This window comes from Siniperca chuatsi, linkage group LG20 (assembly GCF_020085105.1).
Source record: "Siniperca chuatsi isolate FFG_IHB_CAS linkage group LG20, ASM2008510v1, whole genome shotgun sequence".
Taxonomy (NCBI): Eukaryota; Metazoa; Chordata; class Actinopteri; order Centrarchiformes; family Sinipercidae; genus Siniperca; species Siniperca chuatsi.
The window spans coordinates 20,845,118-20,869,769 of NC_058061.1; the positions used below are offsets into that span (position 1 = coordinate 20,845,118).

The 24,652-nt window shown below is 41.6% G+C and overlaps 1 protein-coding gene across 1 annotated transcript; it reads left to right on the plus strand.

The window, feature by feature from the left end:
* Nucleotides 1-7,034: 7,034 nt before the first annotated feature.
* On the plus strand, nt 7,035-21,818 carry hs3st3l (heparan sulfate (glucosamine) 3-O-sulfotransferase 3-like). Its single transcript, XM_044179013.1, has 3 exons — nt 7,035-7,874; nt 19,402-19,631; nt 20,342-21,818. The coding sequence occupies exons 1-3, from the start codon at nt 7,390-7,392 to the stop codon at nt 20,728-20,730; spliced, it is 1,104 nt and encodes a 367-aa protein (XP_044034948.1). The 5' UTR covers nt 7,035-7,389; the 3' UTR covers nt 20,731-21,818.
* Nucleotides 21,819-24,652: the final 2,834 nt, after the last annotated feature.

Here is a 24,652-nt window from a genome sequence, read left to right on the forward strand (position 1 = left end):
CTTTTTGGTTTCCTTATTTTTCCAGATATTAGTGTATAGGTTAAATGACAGCTATGCTTAGTTTCTTTCAAATCCCTATATTGTTTCATATTCATGACTGTAGTTTAAACCAGATACCAGTTGCATCAATTCACTTAAACTGTTGCTGCTGCCAGGATATTGACAGTGACTAGAGTACCTGGCACAGGAGTCTTGTCAAAATGTACTTATGTCTGCAGCATTAATATATAGACCTGATTTGCTCATTTTCAGTATCCTACACAGTTGTATTGTTGCAGCGTATTCCTGCTTTGTCAGAAACGTCGTGACCCCTCACTTTATTGCAACACTGCCTAACTATGGGTGGGGCCATGAAGTGACATGAGAAATAAGCATAATAAATTACAAATGGAAAGAAAATACTGTAATTGCATGACACCGACCTTTATCATAGATGATTGATTTTCACATCTCTGCCAGAAAGCAAAGATGTATTTCCCAAAATGGTGAACTACTGCTTTAAGCAGGCCTCCAGAATAATAGGGAGCAATTGGCCCCACCTGGATAAGATATGCATGGTACAAGGTGCAGGAGAAAAGCACTCATCCAGGCCACTATTTATTCTTGCTGCTGCCATCAGGTAAGCACTATTGAAGCGTCAAGGCACAACACTGGTTTTAAAGACAAATTTTATTCTCTTTAAGGCTAGTGGAAAAGACTGCAGGGCACAGGGGCAAGTAGTACTGTGCTTTCTCTTTTCAGTGTATTTAAGTTTTTAACTTATTTATACTGTATGTAACACCATGTGTGATAGTATGACCGCATATTGAGTACAGCGTTGACAGGAGAGCAGCCAGTTGTTCCTTGTATGGAAATGCACTAGTGGCAGTTTAATGCATACGACAAATTCTTTGAGGGTGCTTTTCACATCACTTTTCAGGAGTGTCATTCTATATTTTTGTAACCTGAGATAAGGCCAAATATAGGTGGCAAACCTACTGTGGGGAAGTCCCCAAGTATACTCAAAGTCAAAATCTTTACAAATAAAACACTTTAGATATTTTAAATGTATAAAAAAAGTAATCTGAGGGCACCTTGGGAGCTCACCTGGTAGTGCGAACCATGTATCAAGGCAGAGTCCTCACTGCTTCTTGGACTTCTATTGCACACATGTGAGACTGAAACTGGAATCAGTGAGGTGCTTTAGCCCCAGTCATGAATGGCTGCTATATGTTTTGCAAACCACCACGTCACTGAGCTTGCAGATCTAAGCATCAAATCTTTTTTTCGCCACAAACATATAGCCCCAAAACTTCATTAGGCTTTATCTTCTCATCACTACTAATTAATACATGCAGGTTGGTGACTGCACATAAATCCCAGCATATAGCTTGGTCCTCCTTCAACCTGAGCAGATCTAATCAACCACAATAACAGCAAACACCTGTGTGGGTCTGCAGTGCTAAAATATCTATGATAATACATTCTATGTATTTATTCTATTTATCTATCATAGGCCATGTTGTTCTGTTCACCACTTTGGTCCAGACTGAAATATATCAACTATTACATGGATTGCTATTGCATTTGTTACACATATTTTCAACATTCCCAGAGGATACATTCTGATGACTTTAGTGACCCCCTGACTGTTCCTTTCCTTTTTTCCATTTTTAGTTGTTGCCATCTTCCCAGTTACAGCCTTTATTGCTTCCAATCCAGGCTGACCTGAAAACCGGAAACTCCAGAAGAACAGCATGAGAGAGGTCTGGAGCGGCATGAAGAGCATCACTGGCTTCAGACCGACTGGCAGCAGAGGAGTTGAAGGCAGCCTGGACAGGGCCAACAAACTTAATCTGTTCTTTAACAGATTCGACACACCGGCTCCTGCTCATCCCCCCTCTAACTCAGCTACCGTCGGCCCTCAGACTCCTCTGAGTCCACTGCTCCCCCTCGTCCATCTTCCTGGGAGAATCCTACTTCCCCCTCAACTGGCTCTCAGGCTATCGGCCCAAGCACGGTGAGGATCATGTTTTTTGACTTCTCCAGTGCTTTCAACACCATCCGGCCAGCCCTGCTGGGTGAGAAGCTGGCAGCGATGCAGGTGGAGGCCCCCCTCATATCCTGGATTGTGGACTACCTGACTGGCAGACCACAGCACGTGCATCTGCAGCACTGTGTGTCAGACAGCGGGGTCAGCAACACTGTGGCCCCTCAGGGGACTGTCCTCTCTCCCTTCCTCTTCACCATCTACACCACAGACTTCAGCTACCACACAGAGTCCTGCCACCTTCAGAAGTTTTCTGATGACTCTGCTGTGGTGGGATGTATCAGCGGTGGTGATGAGACTGAGTACAGAGCTGTGGTGGGTAACTTTATCTCATGGTGTGAGCAGAACCATTTGCAGCTCAAAGAGCTGGTTGTAGATCTACGAAGGGCCAAGGCACCAGTGACCCTGGTTTCCATCCAGGGGGACAGTGTGGACATTGTACAGGATGACAAGTACCTGGGAGTACACATGGACAATAAACTGGACTGGGCTAAGAACACTCAAGCTCTTTACAGGAAGGGCCAGAGCCGCCTCTATTTCCTGAGGAGGCTGAGGTCCTTCAACATCTGCCGGACAATGCTGAGGATGTTTTATGAGTCTGTGGTGGCCAGTGCTATCCTGTATGCTGTTGCATGCTGGGGCAGCAGGCTGAGGGCAGCGGACGCTAACAGACTCATCAAACTGATCCGTAAGGCCAGTGACAATGTGGGGGTGGAGCTGGACTCTCTGGCGGTGGTGTCAGAGAGGAGGATGCTGGCCAAACTACATGCCATCTTGGACAGTGTCTCCCACCCGCTCCATGATGTGCTGGTCAAACAAAGGAGTACCTTCAGTGAAAGACTCATCCCCCCAAAAAGCACCACAGAGCGCCACAGGAAGTCATTCCTGCCTGTGGCCATCAAACTCTTTAACTCCTCCCTCTGAGTGTCAGTCTGTATGACCCTAAGTCATTAAACTGGACATTGGACCATTAACATCACTGCAATACTTGAAATATTGTGCAATATTTTCTGTTTAATACTGCTGTGCAATATACTCTTTTCAGTTTAAAATTCCCTATTTACTGATATTTATTCATACTTCTATTACTGCTGAGCAATATCCACCGTCTCATAATCATCTTAATAAGCTACACTTAACTTGACAGTACATGTTACTTATATTATTACATTGTATTATTATACCATACATACTTATCATCAAATCCACTTTGTACTTAATTTATCTTGCCTGTATTATAGTGTATTATATTTTGATTGCTTAGCACTTTTCCTGTGTGCACTGACGTGATAGTGAGCTGCTGTAACAAAAGAATTTCCCCTCTGGGATCAATGAAGTATTTCTGATTCTGATTCTGAAACATCAATAGACAATACGAGTTAAAAGCACAGACGCCCTCCTCACACAAGTAACGTTAGCATGAAAGAGTTACGTTAGCATATATGAAATTCCTGCTGTTTACCATCAAAGTATACCAGACACCATATGCCAGATGCATTACATTAGTGAAAAAAAATCATTTTGGATGTGCAGTGAAGGCCTACAGTATACAGGCAAAACTTCACTCACACAAAACTGTGTCATAGCAATGAATTAAATAGTATTATTTATCAGCCACACAGAATTATGAAAAGAGACTGCACATGTTTGTGATTATTTTCTATGGAAAGAAAATTGCATTGCATTTTCCATCCTCATCACTCAACACTCATTTGCAATACTAATTTAAAAGCCATAAATACACAGTAACAGTGTGAGCTGATCTTACCTTAAAACAGGCAGCCCACCAGTTTCTGTGCAAAACCATCCACCACCTTATTAAAACCCAGGGCTCAGGCCAGATTCTTAGATGCACATAGCTAATTCTGCACTCTTAGCCAACAGGGAGATTTCCTCTTTGAATATTGAACATTTTCCATCCATTACTTTTGCTGTTTTTTTTTTTTTTTGAAGTTTATGGCACAAAAACAGGTCCTAATATTGATCTCCTCAGTAGCGCTCAGTCATTCAAGATTACGAGCTTTTGACAGTAGGTCATTTCAAACTGGATTGATATAATAAAAAATACCATGACAAGTGCCACTAGTGGCAGATCAATTTTAAAGGGCCAGTTCACCCAAATCACAAAATTTCCTCTCAATTTACTGTATCTGCATGGCTTAATGCCACAAGAGATAAGAAGGAAAATATGCTTTTTGGGTCATTTGAGTGAACAGACCTTTAAGAGCACCACAAAAAACACTTCAGGAATGGCCTGTGGTGCTGAGAGAAGTAAGAATACCAGGTCCTTTTGTTTGAAATGGTGAAGGCAGTGGTCAGTGAATCCGGTTCATTAGTTTGCGACTGTGATTGGCTTGCAGGTATACAGCTCTCCACTGAGTGACTTATGGCTGTAATTTAGCCTTGATTACATACACCATTACTTTAACTCTAATTAGACTGTCACTCAGAGGAGGGATGAAGGGTGCAGACAAAGTTAGATGCAGGGTTGATGACAAATATGTTGATTTTAAAGAAGTTTTAGTGCATTAAAACAGAGAAGCATTAGAAAAATGATGACATAGCCACATTATTAGCATCATGTTAGAATGTTAGAATTACCATTATCAGAATTGACATCAAGCGAATTACACCGTGGCTCATGTTTAAAAATATACACATTTGTAAAACCTCTTCATTTCATGCATTGTGATGCAGGAGTGTGTTAATCAGCTTGCTCTGGCCCTGTGTCGGATAATGAATTACTGCCTGGGCTCCGGCCCTGACCCTGGGGTCACGCTTTTATAGACGACCACTTCATCACGGAACAATCTGCTGGGCGAGTGCAGACAAAAGACACACTACCTCACCTGATGACCTTGTCTCATGATCCATGGAGGGAGGTTGGAGAATAAAATAAACAGGGCATAATAAGAAAGATATAGATTTATACGCAGACACTTTATTATGTCTGTGTATAAATTTGGCTCTAACGCGCTTCATAAAGGTTTGCCATGTCATGGTGGAATAAAGGGATACTTTAAGGTGACTTTGGTGGTAAATGGTATGGAATAATTGGGGCACATAATGATTTTCTTATTTCAGGGTCAGTTGAGCACTGCATGTAGAGTTTTTACTCTAAGGATACTTTAGAGTGTTAGTTTTGGACATTAAAAAAATCATCAGACTTTTTTGGGGGTATGTATTTACATCAGTTTAGTTTAGTAGAGGGTTCAGGAAGCCCTCTGAAACTAAACTAAATCAAAAAATATATAATTAGTTATGAAAACTCCAGGCCACATGCCTAGAGAAATGTTTCTTTTGGTACTTCCTGGAAGGAAGCCACCTGAAAAAGCCACAGAGCAACCTGGGAACATTTTTGGGCCTAACGTACCTCAGCTGAGTGTAAAGAGGTCTCAGTCAGGTTAAGAACTAATTTTCAAACAAGTTATCATAACTTAAAATGTGCTCTACCAAACGGTTGAGAAGACCATTATAATTATAGTTTTAAGTGGCGCCGTCAACTGCACTTTTTTCGACATTCATGGGATTTGAACTCTCTTGGTTTGCTAAGGAAATGTGTCCAGTCTGATGGCAACTGGTCAATAAAGTGTTAATGAAACACTGTACTGATAGAGGGGCTTATAGTACTCTACATTTTATCAGACTACATTAGATTATATCTCCCTTATTATTTAGCCCCGATGAAAACTTCAAAGTAATGGCATGCAAATTCATTTCCATTGACATAAAATATACAGTATATCATGATATACCTCACACATTATATATACAGTTATACAGTATCTCCTAACTTATCTGGCGATTGGTAGTTTTCTGTCTCTATAACAAGTAGACAGGACATTCGAATTACACAAAGTTTTATCTTGTTGAAAATGGATGGCTGATCTGTGTAGTCTCTCATTGCAGGACAATGCAGTGGTTTTATGGCACGGGTCACATCTGCTATGGGATAATGACAAGGGGTAAGCCAAATGGAACATGAAGTATGTGCGTATTTGTGTGTGTGTGAGTGAATGTGTGTGCCCGAGTACGTGCGTGTGCTCGTGCACGTGTGGTTGGAAGGGGGAACTAATGAGTCTCCTATGAGCTATTATCCGTACCTTAGCTCCGCACTCTGCAATAATAAAAGCCAACATTGCTGCGTTTCCTAACAGGAAACTGCAACACAACACGTGCCTCTGTTAATGCAAGTGACAAAGCATCTACTTATGAAGTGCAAACCTCTTCTTGGATCAAAAACAGTAAATCAGTTGATTGTTTCTTTCATAACATGTGTCATTATATCACTTTGAAGTTGTTTTTCGTTTAAGGGGTGAAAATGTGATAGGGAATGAAGTGGATTCACTGCATCTCACATTGCTGATATGATTCGAAGATTTTGAGACATTTCTGCCTGATGCCTAATTTGGGTTCACACAGACTGTCCATTGGGGTCAGGATCAGCCGACTATTGGCAGCTGCATGTGGTCTCATACTATCTGACCACTAAGCCAATTATGTGATCAGTCTTAGAGTGCAGAGTGTCAGCTAAGTGTGATAAACCCAGTTCCAAAAGGCACCAGTGACCCATACTTGTTTACCTACTGATAGATCCATTCCTGGATCCACTGATCAGAGCATTTCTATGGGTACATAAGACTTTGTATGACTGTTCATTGTAGAAGCAATGTTATTAGATGTACTATTACATGGCACAAAGCTGCAGAGGATAGAACACAATTTGTGACAGAATCTAAATAAATCAATCATAAGAGTGATAATGGCACATATGAGGTATGGGACATGACCATCGTCTGCGCACTGGATCTATTCCATTCCAGGTCCCCCCAATAAATAATACTGGAATTATACGCGCCTCAGGCCATGATTTCCAATCTAAGGTATCTCAGGAGAGAGAGAGAGAGAGAGAGAGAGAGAGAGAGAGAGAGAGAGAGAGAGAGAGAGAGAGAGAGAGAGATCCCTAGACGCGAATCCCCGTGAGATGAGCCGTGGTGGAGAGGCGCAGAGTAATCCCGTGGAGTGGAAAGAGAGAAAGATCCCCAGAGCAGCCCGGCCCGCACATTAGGGCTTAATTCTTCTCTCCACGTTGCCAGGGTGAGTGAGTAAGTGGGCGCACATTCTGGATGTCACGCAAAAACTAGTTCCTCTGATTTACTAAAGCGGGCTGGTTGGCTGTTTTTTTTTGGGGGGGGGCTCAATGCGCTCCAAACGCGCAACATGAAGGAGGAGGAGGGCAGCGGAGCGCACTGAGAGAGACTCTTCGAGAGTTAGCGGTGTATTAACGGCGTCAGAGTATGAAGGGATGTGAGCTGAACTTGAGGTAGAATGGCACCTTATCTCACATGGATCTCTGAGGGATGGCAGCTTTTCACCACCACCACCACCACCATCACCACCATCTGAGCGCGGACCTGCGGCGGCTCTTCCACCGCCTCACCATCGCCTCCTCTCTGAGCATCCTTTGCTTCTCCTTGGTCTATCTCCTCACCGGATGCTGCGAGTCGGAGCTGACTGAAAACTCTGAGATCAAGCCACCCACGCGCGAGTTCCTCGTGTCAGGGTCAGGATGGCCGTACGAGAGAAACGGAACCAGCGTCGCCAAGGAGGTTACCCCCGCGGTTGGCGAAGGCGCGTTCAGCGGTCATCCCGGGCTGGAGACGAACAGCTCGGGGAAAGAATGGACAGCCACTCGGAGGTTACCCCAGGCTCTGATCATAGGGGTTAAAAAGGGAGGAACCAGGGCTCTGCTGGAGTTTCTGCGGCTCCACCCGGACATCCGCGCCCTCGGGTCAGAGCCGCACTTCTTCGACCGGCATTACGCACGGGGACTAGACTGGTACAGGTACGCACATGTTACGCAGGGAATCCATCTCAGCAAAGTCATTAAATCTACCACCGAGTGTCTAAATTGTATTATTTTATTTTTTCTTTCCTTCTGTAAACTTTATACACTGCATTTAAAGGAGAATCTGCACTTGCAGTAAGATTTTCTCGCTCAATTTGCAATTTTTCTTGACGTTCACAAAATGCAACTCAATGCTCGACTAAAACTCATTGACTACTCTCCTTGTCATTGAAATAATGGACTTTCACTTGAGTCCTGCTTCTTGTGTTTGTGCAAGTAGGAAGTTTTTTATATCATTGCTATCTGGAGCCTCCAGCTTCCTCTCGAAGAAATGAATCTCTTTGTGTTGTTTGCATACCCAGACATATCCACAGCTATTCCGCGGAGGTTTAGGTGACAGTCAGAGACTCTGCCATCTGGCTATGCCAATCTGTGCATGTGTGCCTGCAGTGCTTGCTGTGTGTGTTTGTGCATGTGTGTGTAGGGAGAGAGAGAGAGAGAGAGAGAGAGAGAGAGAGAGAGAGAGAGAGAGAGAGAGAGAGAGAGAGAGAGAGAGAGAGAGAGAGAGAGAGAGAGAGAGAGAGAGAGAGAGAGAGAGAGAGAGAGAGAGAAGAGAGAGAGAGAGAGAGAGAGGCCTTGCAGGATAAGTTCTCACAGAGCAGCAGAGTAATCATCTCTGGAGCCTGAGCCAGATGTTACTGTTGTCATGTGGCTTTGTTCTCAGCCTGTTCCATGAAAACTTGGAAATACTCAGAACACACGCACACATGAACGAGATTCAGGAGAACCAGATTCAAGTCACCAAAACTGCTTGAGGATAATTTGGGAAGATAAAGGAAAGGTTTTCAACACACCCAGGATTTCAGAATTCTGGGCTTCATCTAGGCCTAATTGTACTGTAAGGGCATGCACCTATAGACCTACTAACTGCTCCAAATATGCCAGATTAAAAATGCATCCAAATCTGGACTGTGTGCCGTGCTGTTAACCAGCTTACAATATATTAGTGGGGCTCAATAGTGGCACTGGCTCAGCTCTGGGAGCCTCTTTGGCATGTCAGCAACAATTTAACCTATGACAGAGATAAAGAGAAAGGATGAATCTCTGCTTCCTGAATGGTGTTTTTACATTGATGTGACCACACACACACACACACACACACACAGAAAAACACATAGCACAAAGCTGTGGGCTGTAAACAGAGACAGAAAATTCAGAAAATCTGGAGGTACTGGAAAAAACATTGTAGCCCGTCTCCTGTCTGCTCGCATGTGCAGGATGTCTGCTGTGTGTGTGTCACACACCAGGTGATGGGAATGTGACACCAGATTGTCATGTCTTCCCCACGTGCCAGATGGGGCTTGCTGCATGTCGAGACACTTGACATCACTGTCAGCACTGTCAATTGACCTCTGACTCCAGGTCACTTTACACCGGGAGTTAATGATGTGTTCACACCACTTCATAACAAACAGCGCACACCCAGAGTACACAGACTGACAAAAGAAATGTGTCTTTGTTTTGGTTGCTTAAACAGAAAAGTTGCCAATTACTTAATCATTTAAATGTATATACCTAATCAATTCTCAGCATATTTTCTTGGATCTTTGAGGATAATACTGGTTTATTACAACTTGGGTGTTATTTTGGTAGTTTGGTCTATCATTTCTATCACTTATGAGCGGTCAGACAGCTTGTTAACAAGACAACAGTTGAGCCAGATTACTAAACTACTCTATACAGAGGGAAAACTAAAAGTGTACAGGAAAAGTGTGTGCACACACCTACCGAAAAAAAAAGGGCAAAGTTGCACCAAATAGTCAGTAAACTGTGATGGGAGACTCTTGACGAACTGCTACAATCTGCTAGCTGAGCTAGGCCGAATGCTAGTGAGCTAATCTGCTAGCTGAGCTAGGCCGAATGCTAGTGAGCTAATCTGCTAGCATGTGTACTGCTGACTGACCACTGTTTACTGTGCGAGCTGTAATTAAAATGTCCTCTTATAGACACTGTGTTTCTCTTAAACCCACAGTGAGTGTGGGTTTGACAATGCTGTTTTAGGAGTTTTTACTAAAAATGTTACACTGGATACATTTCAGTGGGAGTTTATTTAAACGGACATTGGTTTTCTTTTTTGCTACAGTAGCATTGAGCGGTGGCTTTTTCTTTATCTGGTATTTCTCCAGAAAAGAAATTCTGAACAGAGTTGGTGGAAGTCTTTTTCTGGATGACAGCGATTAAGGGACAATTCTGTAATAAAGAAATTGGAAAGAAACTCATACTGAAGAGATCCTTAAATGTGGTTTTTAAATTTGATTAACAATAAGTCATGTTTGCGTGAATATTCATGAAGGGTATAATATATTTTCAAGGGAGGTTCGAGGTTAGCTTGCCACACTTTATTTAGTTAATTTTTCATTATTATAACTTTTAACGTAGAAAGTTTTTGCATTGATTCCATTTGAATTGCAATGGCACAGCACTGTGCTCCTTTGTCAAAACCAAATATGTGAAATAATAAAGAGAACGCAAAAACAAACTTATGCAAAACTTTTCTGCGTTTTCCCCTTTGCTGTAAAGACTTTGACACATTTTTCAAGTAGCCTATAGCGGTGTTATGCGCTTCTTCACTGATTATCTTCTTAAAGTACAAGTAGACAAGCTAGCAAGGTAACTGAAAAGAAGCCCAGTCTCGTGACTCTCACCAGTTTGGGTTTTAATTGTACTGTTTGCCTGCGTCTTCTCTTCCAAATAAGTTTAGCTAACCTGAGGTGTTGTGTAAAACCTGTGATTGCTTGTATTTCTTGCCTGTGGACTTCTTTTTTTTTTTAGCAATGTTAATTATGGCCAAAAAAATTAAGATACAATGCAAGTTGTAATAAACCAGAAATATCCTTCAATGCAATAGTACACTTTGATATCACACAGCAAATGGAGGGTCAGCTGAAGTGCTTACTGAGTCAGCATTACATTTATGTGCAGATGCTTTTTTCTCTCAGATCATATCATGGACAATCAAACAGGATGAGATATAATGTATCTTCCTCAGAATCACTCCTCTTCTATCTGAGAGTAAAATAACATTTAGCTCCACCAGGGCAATTGAGATCAGTGCCCCTGACAAAGATCCACTAATGGTTTTTGCAGCGGAGATTGGATCTGGAACAACGCTGCGATGAGCTCCGAGATGGACTGGAAGTTTCCTCCTTACTGTGTTGTCTGGGATCGATAGCTTTATCTCCTCGCTCTGACCTTGGGTTGACTCCAGCATTAGAGCGGTTAGCATTGGTCAGCTCGGCTTCTGTTACAATTAGCAGGAAGCTTTATCCTACATTGGCATAATCCCCCGGCATAGGCACACAGGGGTCATGTTACACACCGCTTTCTCTCTCTCTGTAGCTCTGGAGGAACCCGTTAAAATTGCTCAGCTGGAAATTCACGATGGTGATGATGGTTTCTTGCTGAAAGATGGCATGACAGGTGGATGGTGAAAAAAAGGGGAGATAAGATAGAGGGTGAAGAGATAAGGCTCGAGTGAGCTGGAGGTTAAAGGGGGAAGTCAGTGTTACAGCAACCTCACACATCTTCGGTGACCTTTGCTTCAACCCGGGGTGCTGTCATCAGAGCTGGGCTTGCGTGTGTGTATTTGTGACCTCTTCACAGTGTGGAGACCGTTCTGTCCTGCAGAAAGTGGGGCAGGTTGGATTTTATTCTTGAGGTAAAGAAAGATTTATCGATATATTATTGAATCTGAGTTGCTGGCACGGCCATAACCATTGTCAGTGTTTGCTGCTCCTGTTCGTTTCCAAGAAGTCACAAAAAATCATAGAGAACATGACAATTTTCAGGCAAAGCTGCCAAGAGCTTAATTTGTGTTTTGTAAATGTTCTTTCAATTCAAGTTCTCAGCAAAGTTTACCATTCGACACAATTGAATGAATTAAATGAAACAAATTTTCTTAGTAGCCTAATTTTGTTTTTTACACAAAAGTAAACAAAAGCAGCTTTTCACTTTAAGCCCATCGATTTGTTCGGCTGAAATGATGACTGTTGAGCAGATTTATCAGCTGTAGCTAGCTGGCATAAGATAATGCTAACGTTAAATCCCTGTGAGTTTGTTGAACATATATACATGATTATATGCTACAAGACTGAAGCAAAAGCTACAAGAGAAACAGATTTGAGGAATAACCAATGATTTTAGCAAACGTAACACTATTTAAAATAAGTTTGGCTGGAGCTGCTGGAGTGTAAACTTACAAAAACCAAATATAGAGCAGGACAGAGCTGTTGTTACTCTTAACTCTGATATAAAAGCATCTTGGTGCCCACACAGTGGATGTTTTTTTTCCAAAGTAACCTGTAACCTCACAAAATAATGCTAGCTTACTACTGTAGGCAGCTAGCTAGCTAACGGCTAGCGGCTTACATTAGCACAGATCCATTCATAGCCTACACATTTGCACTTGTTTTTTGGTTTAGTAAAAGCTAAAAAAAAACGACACCCCTCTCTCTTTGGTTTCGTCCAGTTTCACTTATTATTTATCATTTCTTGGAGTTGTTGTTTGTTGTCCTGTATAAAATCTTTTAATTCCATGAATAGGATCTTCAGTTCGACAGTTGTTTGACATTCCGCTTCGTTACAAAGGTCAGCGTTAGCCAAGTGGCAGACATCAACTTGGGAATTGTTGCGACTAAAAGAAGAGTTTTGTTCAGGTTTTCTGTGGGTTTATTTTGTTTTCAGTTCGTCTTGCCTGTGTTTTGTTATGGCCCAACTCTTTCTTTTCCTTTTAGAACCAATTTCTGTTGAGTTTTATAGATTTCGAGGGCCTTTTAATCTGGTTGCAGGGAGAGGATTTTCCCAAGCTACCATAGATGTGGAAGTCCCTGAGCTTTATATATGTTTGGATGTTTTTGGATGTTATCAGATAGTAACTTTTTCAAAGGAATCAAAAGTATTTTCTGTATTCTATCTCTGAGGCTTCAGTTTCCTTTATTAAATTTTGAGACACGATGCTTCTCCGGACATGCAATGACAAGAAGGGAGGGCCGAAATTACTCCGTCTTTTCAGAATCAGCTGCTCTGATGGCACAGATTCATTTGCAATTCATATTGAACTCGTTAAGGGAGGCTTTTAAATTCATACCCATGCATTGGTGGCTTTGTCCTGCTATGACACAGCACATGGTGCTACTTGTGTTTTTGTGTCTGTACAATGGAATATAATTGCCATGCAAATCACAGAAGAATAGCTGCCAAAACATTTGATGTTCAGCAGGATTCAGTGGGCGGGAATTAGCAGCAAACACGGATAGGCAGATTTTCTGATGAATCAGATTTGTTGATCCATTATTTTATATTTTAGGCATGTTTTTGCACTGCAAAAAACATCATGCTGAAGTGTGAAGTAATTAAAGCTATAAGAACATTTGATTTTGGCTGCCATACTGAGTTTTGTTTGTTGTGTGTGTAACTGGGGTTCAGGTGTGGTCTGTCCTGTCCCCGTACTGTACTGGAGGTGATCACCATAAGGCCCAGACGGGTGGGGCGATCAGGCTCTCATTAAGGCCCTCCCCTGGGGCTTGGGAAGCAGAGGCGGGGGGGCCGGGGGCCCCTCTATGATGGATGTCTCCTGGAAGTGGACAGGGCACAACCACAATGGACCGACCCCTTAATGGTCCCCCCATACAGAGGAAATGGATGAGCGGTCCCCCAATAACACACACAATAACACACTCTTGCATGCATACGGACATATAAATACACACTCAAATCTTATATCTGACTCATAAATAAGCAGTCAGGTGTGTATAATGAACACAGTCAATACTCTGCTCTTTGACTGGTTATTGTTTCCTCCTCAAATCAAACATCAAAGATAAACAGACCAGATTTTACTTCTTTGATCCAACAAACCCCCTCAAATCCCCCTATCCTTTGCTGCATATTTCCTGCTGTACATGTGATGAACATTGCAATTGCTTCACATTTAACACACAAACACACACACACATCACATGACACAGCATGCTACTGATGGGACTCCAGAGGGTCCTGGCTCCCCCAGTCTCCACCTGCCACTCTTGGACCCAGCTGAGGCCCAGTGCTGCATTACCATTCTCAGTCCATCCCCTTACATTTACACCAACACCTTCTCGCTTCATACACCCCAAATACAGCACTCATCTCAATACCCAAAATCCCTACTGTTCCTGGTTGTACACCATCCACACCCGCCTACGCGTAGTTACCCTAAGCCCCCATAGGATCAATAGCCAGTGGCCTTGGCTGGCCCGAGGTAATTCACCAGGGAGGCTTGCTGAAATATTGGGAAATGGACGACAAAAGAGAGGTTCCTCAAAGGCAAACAGAGGCTTATTATAAGATGCGGGATAATCCCCGTGTTCATCATACTGGATGTTTGATCTCACTCTCAGTAGTAAATGAGCAGTGTAAGGATGTTGGTAAAACAGGGTTTTTAAACTGCCAATTAATTGAGCCATCTTTTTTTGGGGGGGGGATTTCCTCTGTAACACATGGCGTCACCAGCCGGTTCTTTTCACCTGCCAGTGATGGGCTTGAATGCTTGGGAGTTTAATACCCCATCCCCCTTCCACTCCCCCACTGTGCAGGCACTCAGGCCAACCAGTAGGAGTCACTAGTGCGGTAACAAGGAGAAGATCCCTCACTGGCTTCCCACCTGTGAACACGACCAATAAGTAACGCTGCCGGGAATCAGCCCCACCCGGTGAAAGCGGGCAAGCATTTTACTCCTACTACCCTGAGACTATCCTCATAAACATCAGCACTGATATTTTGTTTAAACATGTAAAATGAGAGTAATTTACTGCCCTGTCAAAGCAGCAAAGGTGGGAGTAGTGCAACTTTTTTTGTACCGTTGCAAAACATATTTGGGAAGCAATTGGGGTGCATGGTTGGGTTAACAAGTGACTTTGATTTGGGAAACTGGTTAAAGTCACATCTACCAACAATCAACACTGGTTACTTAACTATGACGGTGATGTATTCTTACTCTTGACCGTGACCATAAACTCACCCTGACCTCGATCAAATGGTTTCAGTTGGTTAAACTTTACCAAAGCTTAACCATAGACTGATCAGACTTATCATGACTTGTTTTTGGAACAGTCAAATGGGTCGTAGTAGGTTCCCCAGTCTCAGTCGACCCATAGCGTGGTTAGAAATGAAAGCTACTCAGGTACTCTGGTCAATTATTCAGTTGTCCATTTTTAATCCATTAATCTAGAGTTACAAAATGTATATTTGGAAACTGGATTCCTTTTTATATTTTTCTTTACGTTTCAATTCATTCATTCATTCATTCATGACCTTGGCAATCCTGAGCAGGCTAAACCACACACAAAGCAATTGTACCTTAGAGATTTATTTATTTATTTGATTTAAATAAAAATTATTTTCACACTTGAAACCAGGAGTAATGAGGAGTATACAGTAGAGTAATGTTAACAACATGCACAAAACCATCAAGGAAGCCGATGAGCTCAACACTTGACTAAATGTGGAGCTACCATTAACTTTAGCAACATTACAAGTTTGTCAAAATAAAATAATATACATATACTGTAACACCGACATAAAATCGCTTGCCGTATAAACTATAGTAAAAATATAGTAATCGGTCCTCAGCACCCTGTGAATAAACACCAAAATATTACACTGTCAACCCTTTCACACTATTTTAACTCCAGATTCTTTGCTTTTGAGGGTTTGTGCATTTCCTAATAAATGTATCGTGTGTTCTTTCTGCTAACATTATTTTATGAATTTAAATAGCAACATGACTATTCTTTGGCTCTGCCCAGTAAGGTTTAACTCAACCAATGACATTGTTTCTGATTCAGAGAAAACGTTGCATAACTAATATGCCAGTCTGCATTTATTCAGGGATGAAATGGAATTGAAGTTACAGACATAGCCCCGGGATCACAAAGTTTTCTATGCCAAAAGTAGGATAAGGGCATGTTAAGTTATTAGAAAAACTAACAACTATTTTGTCTGTCAATTAGTGTGCCTGTGCTAATCTTATAGCAGAAGCATATTTATAATAGATCTTTTCTTTTGATGGTGCTCTTAGGGGCAGTAATTAGCTCTTTGTGCTTAGGTAATGGTATGGGGCTCTTGGCTCTGAGGCTATTCACAGACAGATTGCTAATGGAGGTGCGTTTGTATCCACTCCCATCATCCTTCATCAGTCACCCACTCCTTTCATTTAAAACACTCTAGCAAATGCTCTGAGACACACACACAGTTGGATAAGCACACACACACACACACAGTCTTTAAAGGGTCTGGTAAAAATCCACCACACCCACCTTTTATGTCTTCACAGTGTTTGCGTGTATGTGTGTGTCATTTTTTGTGTCTTTTTTAAACATGTGTGTGCGTTAGAGCATGAGAAATGGGTCCATTGGGAGGCCAGAAGCATGATAGCAAATGTTTGACTGAGTGAATAATGTGTATGTTTGTGTTTTTTGTTTTGCAGTGTGTGTGTGAATGTGCCCATGTGCATGTGACTCCTCCGTGTGTGTGTGTGTGTGTGTGTGTGTGTGTGTGTGTGTGTGTGTGTGTGTGTGTAACAGACAGACTGTGCGGCTCCTCCTGCTCAGGGTATTGGAGTTAAAAGGGAAGTCTTCAGGCTAAGTGGTGGTAAGCGCTGCCTCACACCGATCAGATCAAATGAAATCACTGTGTGTGTGTGTGTGTTTGTCAGATTCGTAAAAGTGGGGCCAGTTTGGGGAGGCGGATGTATTGACAGGAGGTCGTGTTGCAGGCGCATCTGAAACTCGAGCCGATACCAGAGGACAGTCAGAGCATCCTGTCCTCACTGTATCAGCCTTGTGTCCCCTCTGGTCTTTTTTTGTTCATCCTTCTTTTATTAACGTCTCATTTATTACTCCTTGGGAACATTTTTTATTGACTTTCGTAGTTTTGTGATACATCCCTAAAATAGGAGACCACATAAAAAAACAAGGGCACCTCAGTACTCACTCATGAGTTTTCTCATTATGACAGAGGGACAAAACAAATTCAAAAAGCAAAAACAAAAAACGCATTTTGCACTATGAAACCTCATGTAATTCGGTGATAGAACAGTGAACAGCTTAAAGCTGCAATAATAAATAATTTTATATTAACACTATATCAGATGATTATGTGTAATGTGAAACGTATTGCTCATAGTGACAAACCACATTTTAGCATCTTTCAGGTCATTGTTTTGGTGTTACAGCCATCAATTTTACTGTTTTGGTTCACTCTCACGGCTCTCATAAACCTCGTTTCCAGCTGCAGCAGCTGTTTTCAGTGAAAAATCTCTGAAAACCCACTACCTGCCCAGCACCAAACAACAGTAAGAAAAAGTCAGTGACTAGCTGGTGAACATAGTGGAACATTTAGCAGCTAAAGAACCAAATATTTTTCTCAGGAGTTGGTAGATACCAAAACAGAGCCAAAAGAAGAGTTAATAATGAACTTGAGTTCTTTAGGTGGATACAAACAAAATTAATTCTAAAGTTGCTCTGTGTCGACTGGATGTTTAAATAGGCAACAGTTTGCTAACATCAGCCGTAACAACTTGTCTATGTCAATGTAGTGTGTTTCCAGCTTGTTCCACTGCCCTCAAGTGGGAAAAAAAAAAATGAATGCAGCAATGTTTTGTTTGGCAACTACAATATTACAGAAATTTAAATAGTAATTTGTGACACTACCTTTATTGGGGGAAAGTGTTAGAGAATGGTCTATTAATGGTCCTATGCCTTAATGAGTGCACTAGTAGTCAGCATCATGGTCAGTTAAAGATTTCATTAATTAAAGAGTGAAATTCTGGACAAATCTTTGTCATTGTTTGGAGGTCTAGGGCATTAAAATCTGATATCAGTTGAAAGCTTAAAGGACCATACCAGTAGTTTTGCCTGTTTTATTATCACAGTAACAATTTTGGAAACCATGCTGCTGTGTTTTACAAATATGAATGTTTTTTCAGCCATTTTATACAATCATTGATTACCATTCATACCTTAAGAAAATGAATAGAAATCAATGGCTGAACAATAGCCGTTAGTTTATATTATCAAACTCTTGAAACTTATATTATGTAATCCATCACAGTAAACACCATGCACTTAAACTGCATTATTATAGACATTTAACGTAATACCGATAAACATGAATGCAGACTTGATGTTCACTGTTACACTGACACTGTCAACACATTTTAAAAGCCTAATTGATTTTTTACTGTATGGAAATTAATGGAATGCCTGGAAGGATAAGGAAAATATATAATTCAGTCAACATTCATTCGAAAATGGTCAGCAAAAACTGAACGGACACATGATTTGTAGAGATAAAATTTGTAAACACACTGGTATGGGCCTTTAAGCTCCATTTAAACAAGCCGAAATGCTGATTCAGAGCTGTGTATGACCATGCCGCTGAGGCTGTGTGTGTTTGGTCAGACAGTCAGGTGCGTGGCAGGTGTGTTAGCAGATGTCCCCGATTCCCTGAGTCCCCAGCCGGTCCTGTGGGCCCTCTGGAGTCATTTATCTCTAAATGAGTCCCATCTGCTGTGCTTCTGGTGTGGAGGTAGAGGTGAGCAGAGTGAGACACATTCAAGGAAAGACTCCTGTGTTTATGTAGCACGGCTGTCGTCTGCCTGTGTGTCTGGATTACTGGAGATCTACTCTATGGACACTCTGTCACACAGTCTGTGAGAGTATGATGTCTGTCAAAGTGACTAAATGTCTTAGGGAGTGTGTGTGTTTCTGATCGCTGAACGCACTGAAGTAGTTTGACATTTTGTGAAATACACTTACTCGCTTTCTTGTCCGTTAGCCTAAATATGGATGAGAGCCAGGAAACGGTTAGCTTAGCATAAAGACTGGAAGCTGCGGGAACCTGCTAGCCTGGCTCTGTCCAAAGTTAAAAACATTTGCTTAACCGCACTTCTAAAGTTCACTAATTATCCAATTATATTTAGCTGTTCCCCCCTGCTTCCAGTCTTATGTTAAGCTAAGCTAAACATCTCCTAACTCCTTCTAAGAAAGAGAAGTAATACGCGTATTTCCCAAAATGTTGAACTATTCCTTTAAAATCCGTTTTTCTATACTGCATTAGCATGTTATACACCAGTCAATAATCCCATTTGAAATGGTGAATTATGAAGAAATTGGTATAAAATGAAACACAGTATATCTAGAATATTGCCATTCCATGGAGTAGTGCACCAGTGAAAACAAATCTGAAACAATATTGAAAACAGTCAACCAATTTCATCATTATTTAATGCTGCCTGCGTGTCAGCCTCATACGCATGAAAATGTAAGACTGCTCTGAGGTCTGTCTATAGCAGCATTCAGTAACCCTGGTACATACTGCAAGTGCTATCTGATGCTAATGACAGAGAGACAATACAGACTTTTGCTGATCTGTTGGTATTTTGATAGGAATTTGTCTTTACAACATATTTTTCCTGTACTTCCAGAAGTATGATGCCCAAAGCCCTGGACGGCCAGATTGTTATGGAGAAGACGCCTCGTTACTTTGTCACTGTGGAAACGCCGGCACGAGTCCATTCTATGTCGCAGGACGTGAAGCTGATTGTGGTCGTCCGTGACCCCGCGACCAGAGCCATATCTGACTACACACAGATCATCTCCAAGACCCCCGACATCCCTCCCTTTGAAAGCCTCGCCTTCAAGAACCGCACCACAGGTACTGATCCTGCTGTCTGAGTTCAGCTGTTTTGAGCACGCACTCAGTATGACACTACATTAAAAAAAGACAAACCTGGTGTCCTCCAGGTTTCTCGCACATGACATTGGTTTGATATCAGTCTCTTCTTTCCCTCTCAATCTTTGAGTTTTCTTTACTGTGCACGAGCAGGTAAAGGCAAAAACAGAAAAGGCTCTAACGCAGCTTACTCCTCCTTAGAGCAAAGTGTAAGAGGAATATTTAGGAGCAACTCTCAAGTGATCACATGATTAATCAAATGGATGTTCGATACAGGAATAGCCAATCAGAGAAGGTTTACCTTACACCTGCTCCATTATTCATTCTTTTAAGAAAGTGATATTTCAGATATCATCAGTTCCACTGATAGATTTTCCGCAAAAAACATATCTAATTTAGATTTTTGAACAAGTTAATTTTATTTGTGCGAAATCCTTAATATCTTTAGTATCAATTAAAATTGAAATTAACATTTGAAATGAAAAACAATCTAATACATTTATAATATACACATATTTCATAGGAAAAGAAAACCAGGAGCAGGAAAGAAATTCTGCTGCTGGTTTATGAGGTACATCAGAGAAATCATACGGAGAATTCAGTGCCACTTGGATGAGGATTTGAGACGATGGTGACAGAAGCAATGATGACTTTGAATAAAGAGCTTTGGTATATCTCTGTTTCGTCTCTAGGTCAGATCGACTCTCTGTGGAGCCCGCTGTGGATCGGCCTGTATGCCCAGCACCTGGAGCGCTGGCTGGCCTGGTTCCCCAGGACTCAGATCCATCTGGTCAGCGGGGAGAGGCTCATCTCGGACCCGGCCGGAGAACTGGGCAAAGTCCAGGACTTTCTGGGTCTCCAGAGGATCGTCACGGACAAGCATTTCTACTTCAACAAAACGAAAGGCTTCCCCTGCCTGAAGAAACCGGAGGGCAGCAGTAAACCTCACTGCCTGGGGAAGACGAAAGGGAGGACGCATGCCTCCATCGACCCGGAGGTGATGCAGAGATTGAGGGATTTCTACAAACCGCATAACCAGCGCTTCTATCAGATGGCAGGGCAGGACTTCGGATGGCAGTGACCCTTTGAATGCGTGGAACCAGAGGCTTTTGTTAGCATTACACTGCCTTGGGTAGAAGCCCGCGCAACTCTTCCATCTGACTGAAACAGATGCAAAGATTCAGAGAACAGAACATTATCCGCTTCTGACCAGCAGAGGGACATTTCAGAGACTTAATAATGAAAACCCGGTGTCAATACATTCACCCCTATCAATAGATCATCTTGTTCTAGTGTTTGAAAGACAGCAGCGTCATTTTATCTATTATCGATGTTCAGTAAAAGAGGTGCTTTTGTGGTATTAAACAAGGGTGTCCCCTCACACCTTTCTTGTTTGGTAGGCTATTTATTCCTACCCCAGGTGGTTATATAAAGCATTTGTGTGCAAAGTTGGTCACTGTGGTTGCTATAGGTTACGGCTGTAAAAAGTTGAATGGTGAAATACACAGTGTAGCTTTTAGTGTCTCTGGTCTGCAGTTTAATCCTGATGCTCTAGTTGGTAGGCTGTAATGGCACAATGAACCCAGAACAGATGCATTTTCACATTCCTGAATTTCCATAACTTTCTTTTTCTACCTGTTTGTTCTTCAGTCTCACTGGTTAAGAATTTAAGGGCAATCCGTGCATACATATTGAGTATCGTCCTCCAAGCATTGTTCCCGAAAAAGGGGGGATGAATCTTTTATGGGGCGAGCAGCAGAGGGGTGAGCGAGAGAATCTTTATATGAGCTCAGATTTGACTGAGTGGTTTTGTATTCTTGAATAATGAATGTGGATAAATGGATGTAGGGGAACTGGTGTGGATCACTTGCCTCTTCGCCTATTGGCACATTTATGTGCTAGTCTTAGGTTAGCATCCGACTGCAAAACCACCCTACTGTACCTTGAGAGAAGTAAAGGGACCACTTGAGGACAACCAAAAGAAGACCAGGTTAAATCAATGAGAGAAGGTCGACCTATCAATGGCCATTTCTCTGAACGTGATGTATGACGCTTTCAGGCTTTACTGTGTCACTGTGAGAAGGCCTGCTAACAGGGTTGTCTGTTTTCAGTTTGCATGTATTTGCACTAGTTTGAAAGCATAAAAAAAAATAAAACTATTTTTAAGCAGCAAAGGACTTGCAATTGATTTTTGTGCCGATCTTTCTCACATTTCTTCTCTTCTGTTTGCCACAAATGCTGTTGTTAAAAGGTCTTATTGAGCCTTGGTGAATAAGGTTTGGATTTATGTTGAATGTGAGTGCAGACAACATTAGTGCAATTGCTTTGCAAATGTAAATCTGTCCACGTCAGAGATGTAGGACCTACAAATGGCCTTGTTGAGAAGATGTAAAAAGTCTTCTGGTCCTTCTTATAATGCGAATAAATTCATTTAATGATGAATTTATGAGATTGGTTATACTGTTGGTTTGTATGGATTCTAATTTTAAAGGGATAAATCACAATTAAAAATTTGTTGTTAAACAGAACCCCATCCACTGTCCAGTCCTGTATGTGTGTATACATATGGCTGACTTAAAGATGAAAAAAAGAGCCAATTTTATCAAAAGAATGTAAAGTTTTTGATGAAGTGGGTTTTAAGAGAAAAGACATGACATCTGACATGTCAACATTAGACAACACCGCCATCTTGTGGATAAAGGACACATTTGAGAGTGGTGGGAAAAAGTCCAGCAGAAAACATGGTTAAAAACAAGCTGCTTTTTTATTATGATGTTCCCTCCTCGTTTACCTTTAAATAATAACTTTTCATAGAAATGTATTCATATCAGTATCTTAGGTTGCAAATCATTATCCACAAAAAATTTAACTAATGAACACTACACAAAAAGTGCCACTGTAAATAAGTCTGACATACACAAAAAGACACAACAATCCATGCTTCAGCATATAATGCAACCCAGGGTGATGAAATAGAATTTAAACTGAACCAGAATAAATCTTTAAGTTGTCTACAGTACATTTCACTTTGAACTGAACAAACAAATAAAATACACAAATATATAATATACATTTTCAAATGCACTTAAAATGACTGTAAATAACAACAATCCTGGTCTGTGTTTCTCCATCAATACAGTTTGTGTGAATACATAAGAAAAGTACCCGATTATCAAGAAAATATTACACAGAGAGCTTCAAAAGACGTGCGCTCCGCTCGCTGATGAGTTTTGGCAGTTTGCACAGACAGCTACATGTTTCCTCTAAAGCAGTTATTAGTTGGAGAAACAACATCGCCCTCGTTAAAACGCTGTGAGCACAGAGCATGCTGTTTGATCAGAGGCATGCTGCTGTAAGTAAAGGCACTCAGCATGACCTATAGGCAACCTCCACCCATGTAACACTCATTCTTTACACTTTCTTTGTATTCCTGTGTGGGTAAAGCAACAGTCCTCAGGTCCACCTTCTGTTACTTCCTGTCTTCCATGGTGAGACAAATACTCTGTAAATACTGTAGTACAGGGATTAACACCTGACGAGGTGTGTTTTAAGCTACTTAATGCTATTTGGTTCGCGTGTTGGGTGGAGGCAGTGTATCATCACGCCAATATACAGTATGTGTGCCATATTAGATTCAATATGTGGGGCTCCTTATCACTGGGCTGTCCAGCGATGTGTATGTATAGCTGAGTGAGTCACAGAGAGTTATGGACACGCAGCTTTAGCAACTTTGTACATTTTCCTCAATAATTAAAATCCAACGGTCAGCGAGCCAGGAGGCTTGAGAGTCATTAGTGTGTGCTAGTTTTGGTTGGAAGAGTGTTGGCTGAGGGAGACCATTGATCAGGCCACTGTCCTCTCCACAGAGCTTTATCTTTGTGCTGAGTTGGCTCTAGGTTTGTTACTCCTGTCCTCAGCTTTACTTCCTTCCTTTAATTCACAGGGTTTAAGCAATGACCCTCATAGCACTATTGCTATGGTATACAGCTATGGTGTACTGCAGAGGTATACTGTAAGTTTACACCTACTTACACAATTGTAGGGTCGATGTGATGAGCTCCAGTGGTTTAATAGATACGGTGTGTGGTTGAGCGCTGGTCATTAAAGGTGTTACATGTAACATTTTAGCATCAGTACCTCATCACCACATCACATACAATTCTGAGACATTAGTATAGTTTATGTAAACAACTGAGACCACTGCTTGAAAAGACTGCAAACCCGTATCTTGCTATTTACGCTTAATGTGATTGGCTTTGGTGGGGAATTTGTTGGAGTGCTTTGCAACAGCAGGAACAGAAGAGTTTATGGTAACTGTAAATGATGGAGCAAGGTAAAGGCTGCTGGAAAACTCCATTAACTCCATCAACTCCATTATAAATGTCTTCTTTGGAAAGTTAGACGTTTACCAGGGCCGTAAGCAGTAGGCCTACTTTAGAAAAACTGCAGCCCAGTCGCCAGAAAAATATATATCAATTGTACGTTTCTGCAAACCACAAATACGTGCAAACTGTATGTTTTAATATGTCCAATACGTATCATAGGGGCATTTCTACTATACACCAGAGGCCACAGTTAGAGACCATGGTGGCGAGTTCAGTAGTCACATGGCTGGAGTTGCAAAAGCACCAGAGACCACTGTTCAAGACCACATTTTTCTGGCGACAAAACCTAATGTGTCGGGACATTGGCAGCCATTTTTATGGCGACAACACCGGTTATTTTAACCCAAATCATGATCAATCTTTTTCTAATCCTAATCAAGTGGTTTTTATGCCTAAACCTAACCAGACCAACCACAGTGTAGAACGTAGAGATTAAACATTTGAAACGTACAGATTGCACGTATCCATGGTTTCCAGAAACGTACAATTGATACATTTTATTCTGGCGATTGGGTTAAACACTGAGGTCAAGAACCTTTTTTGTCTGGTTTGGTTTCAATAATGCCTAAGCAGTAGGCTTACGATTATACTATCACAATAAAAAGGTCTAATTTAATG

Excerpts from the sequence above, each read along its gene's own strand:
- hs3st3l (XM_044179013.1), top strand. The coding sequence starts at position 7,390 with ATGGCAGCTTTTCACCACCACCACCACCACCATCACCACCATCTGAGC. Across the intron at positions 7,875-19,401 it reads CGGGGACTAGACTGGTACAG|AAGTATGATGCCCAAAGCCC; the intron begins GTACGCACATGT and ends CTGTACTTCCAG. Across the intron at positions 19,632-20,341 it reads CTTCAAGAACCGCACCACAG|GTCAGATCGACTCTCTGTGG; the intron begins GTACTGATCCTG and ends TTTCGTCTCTAG.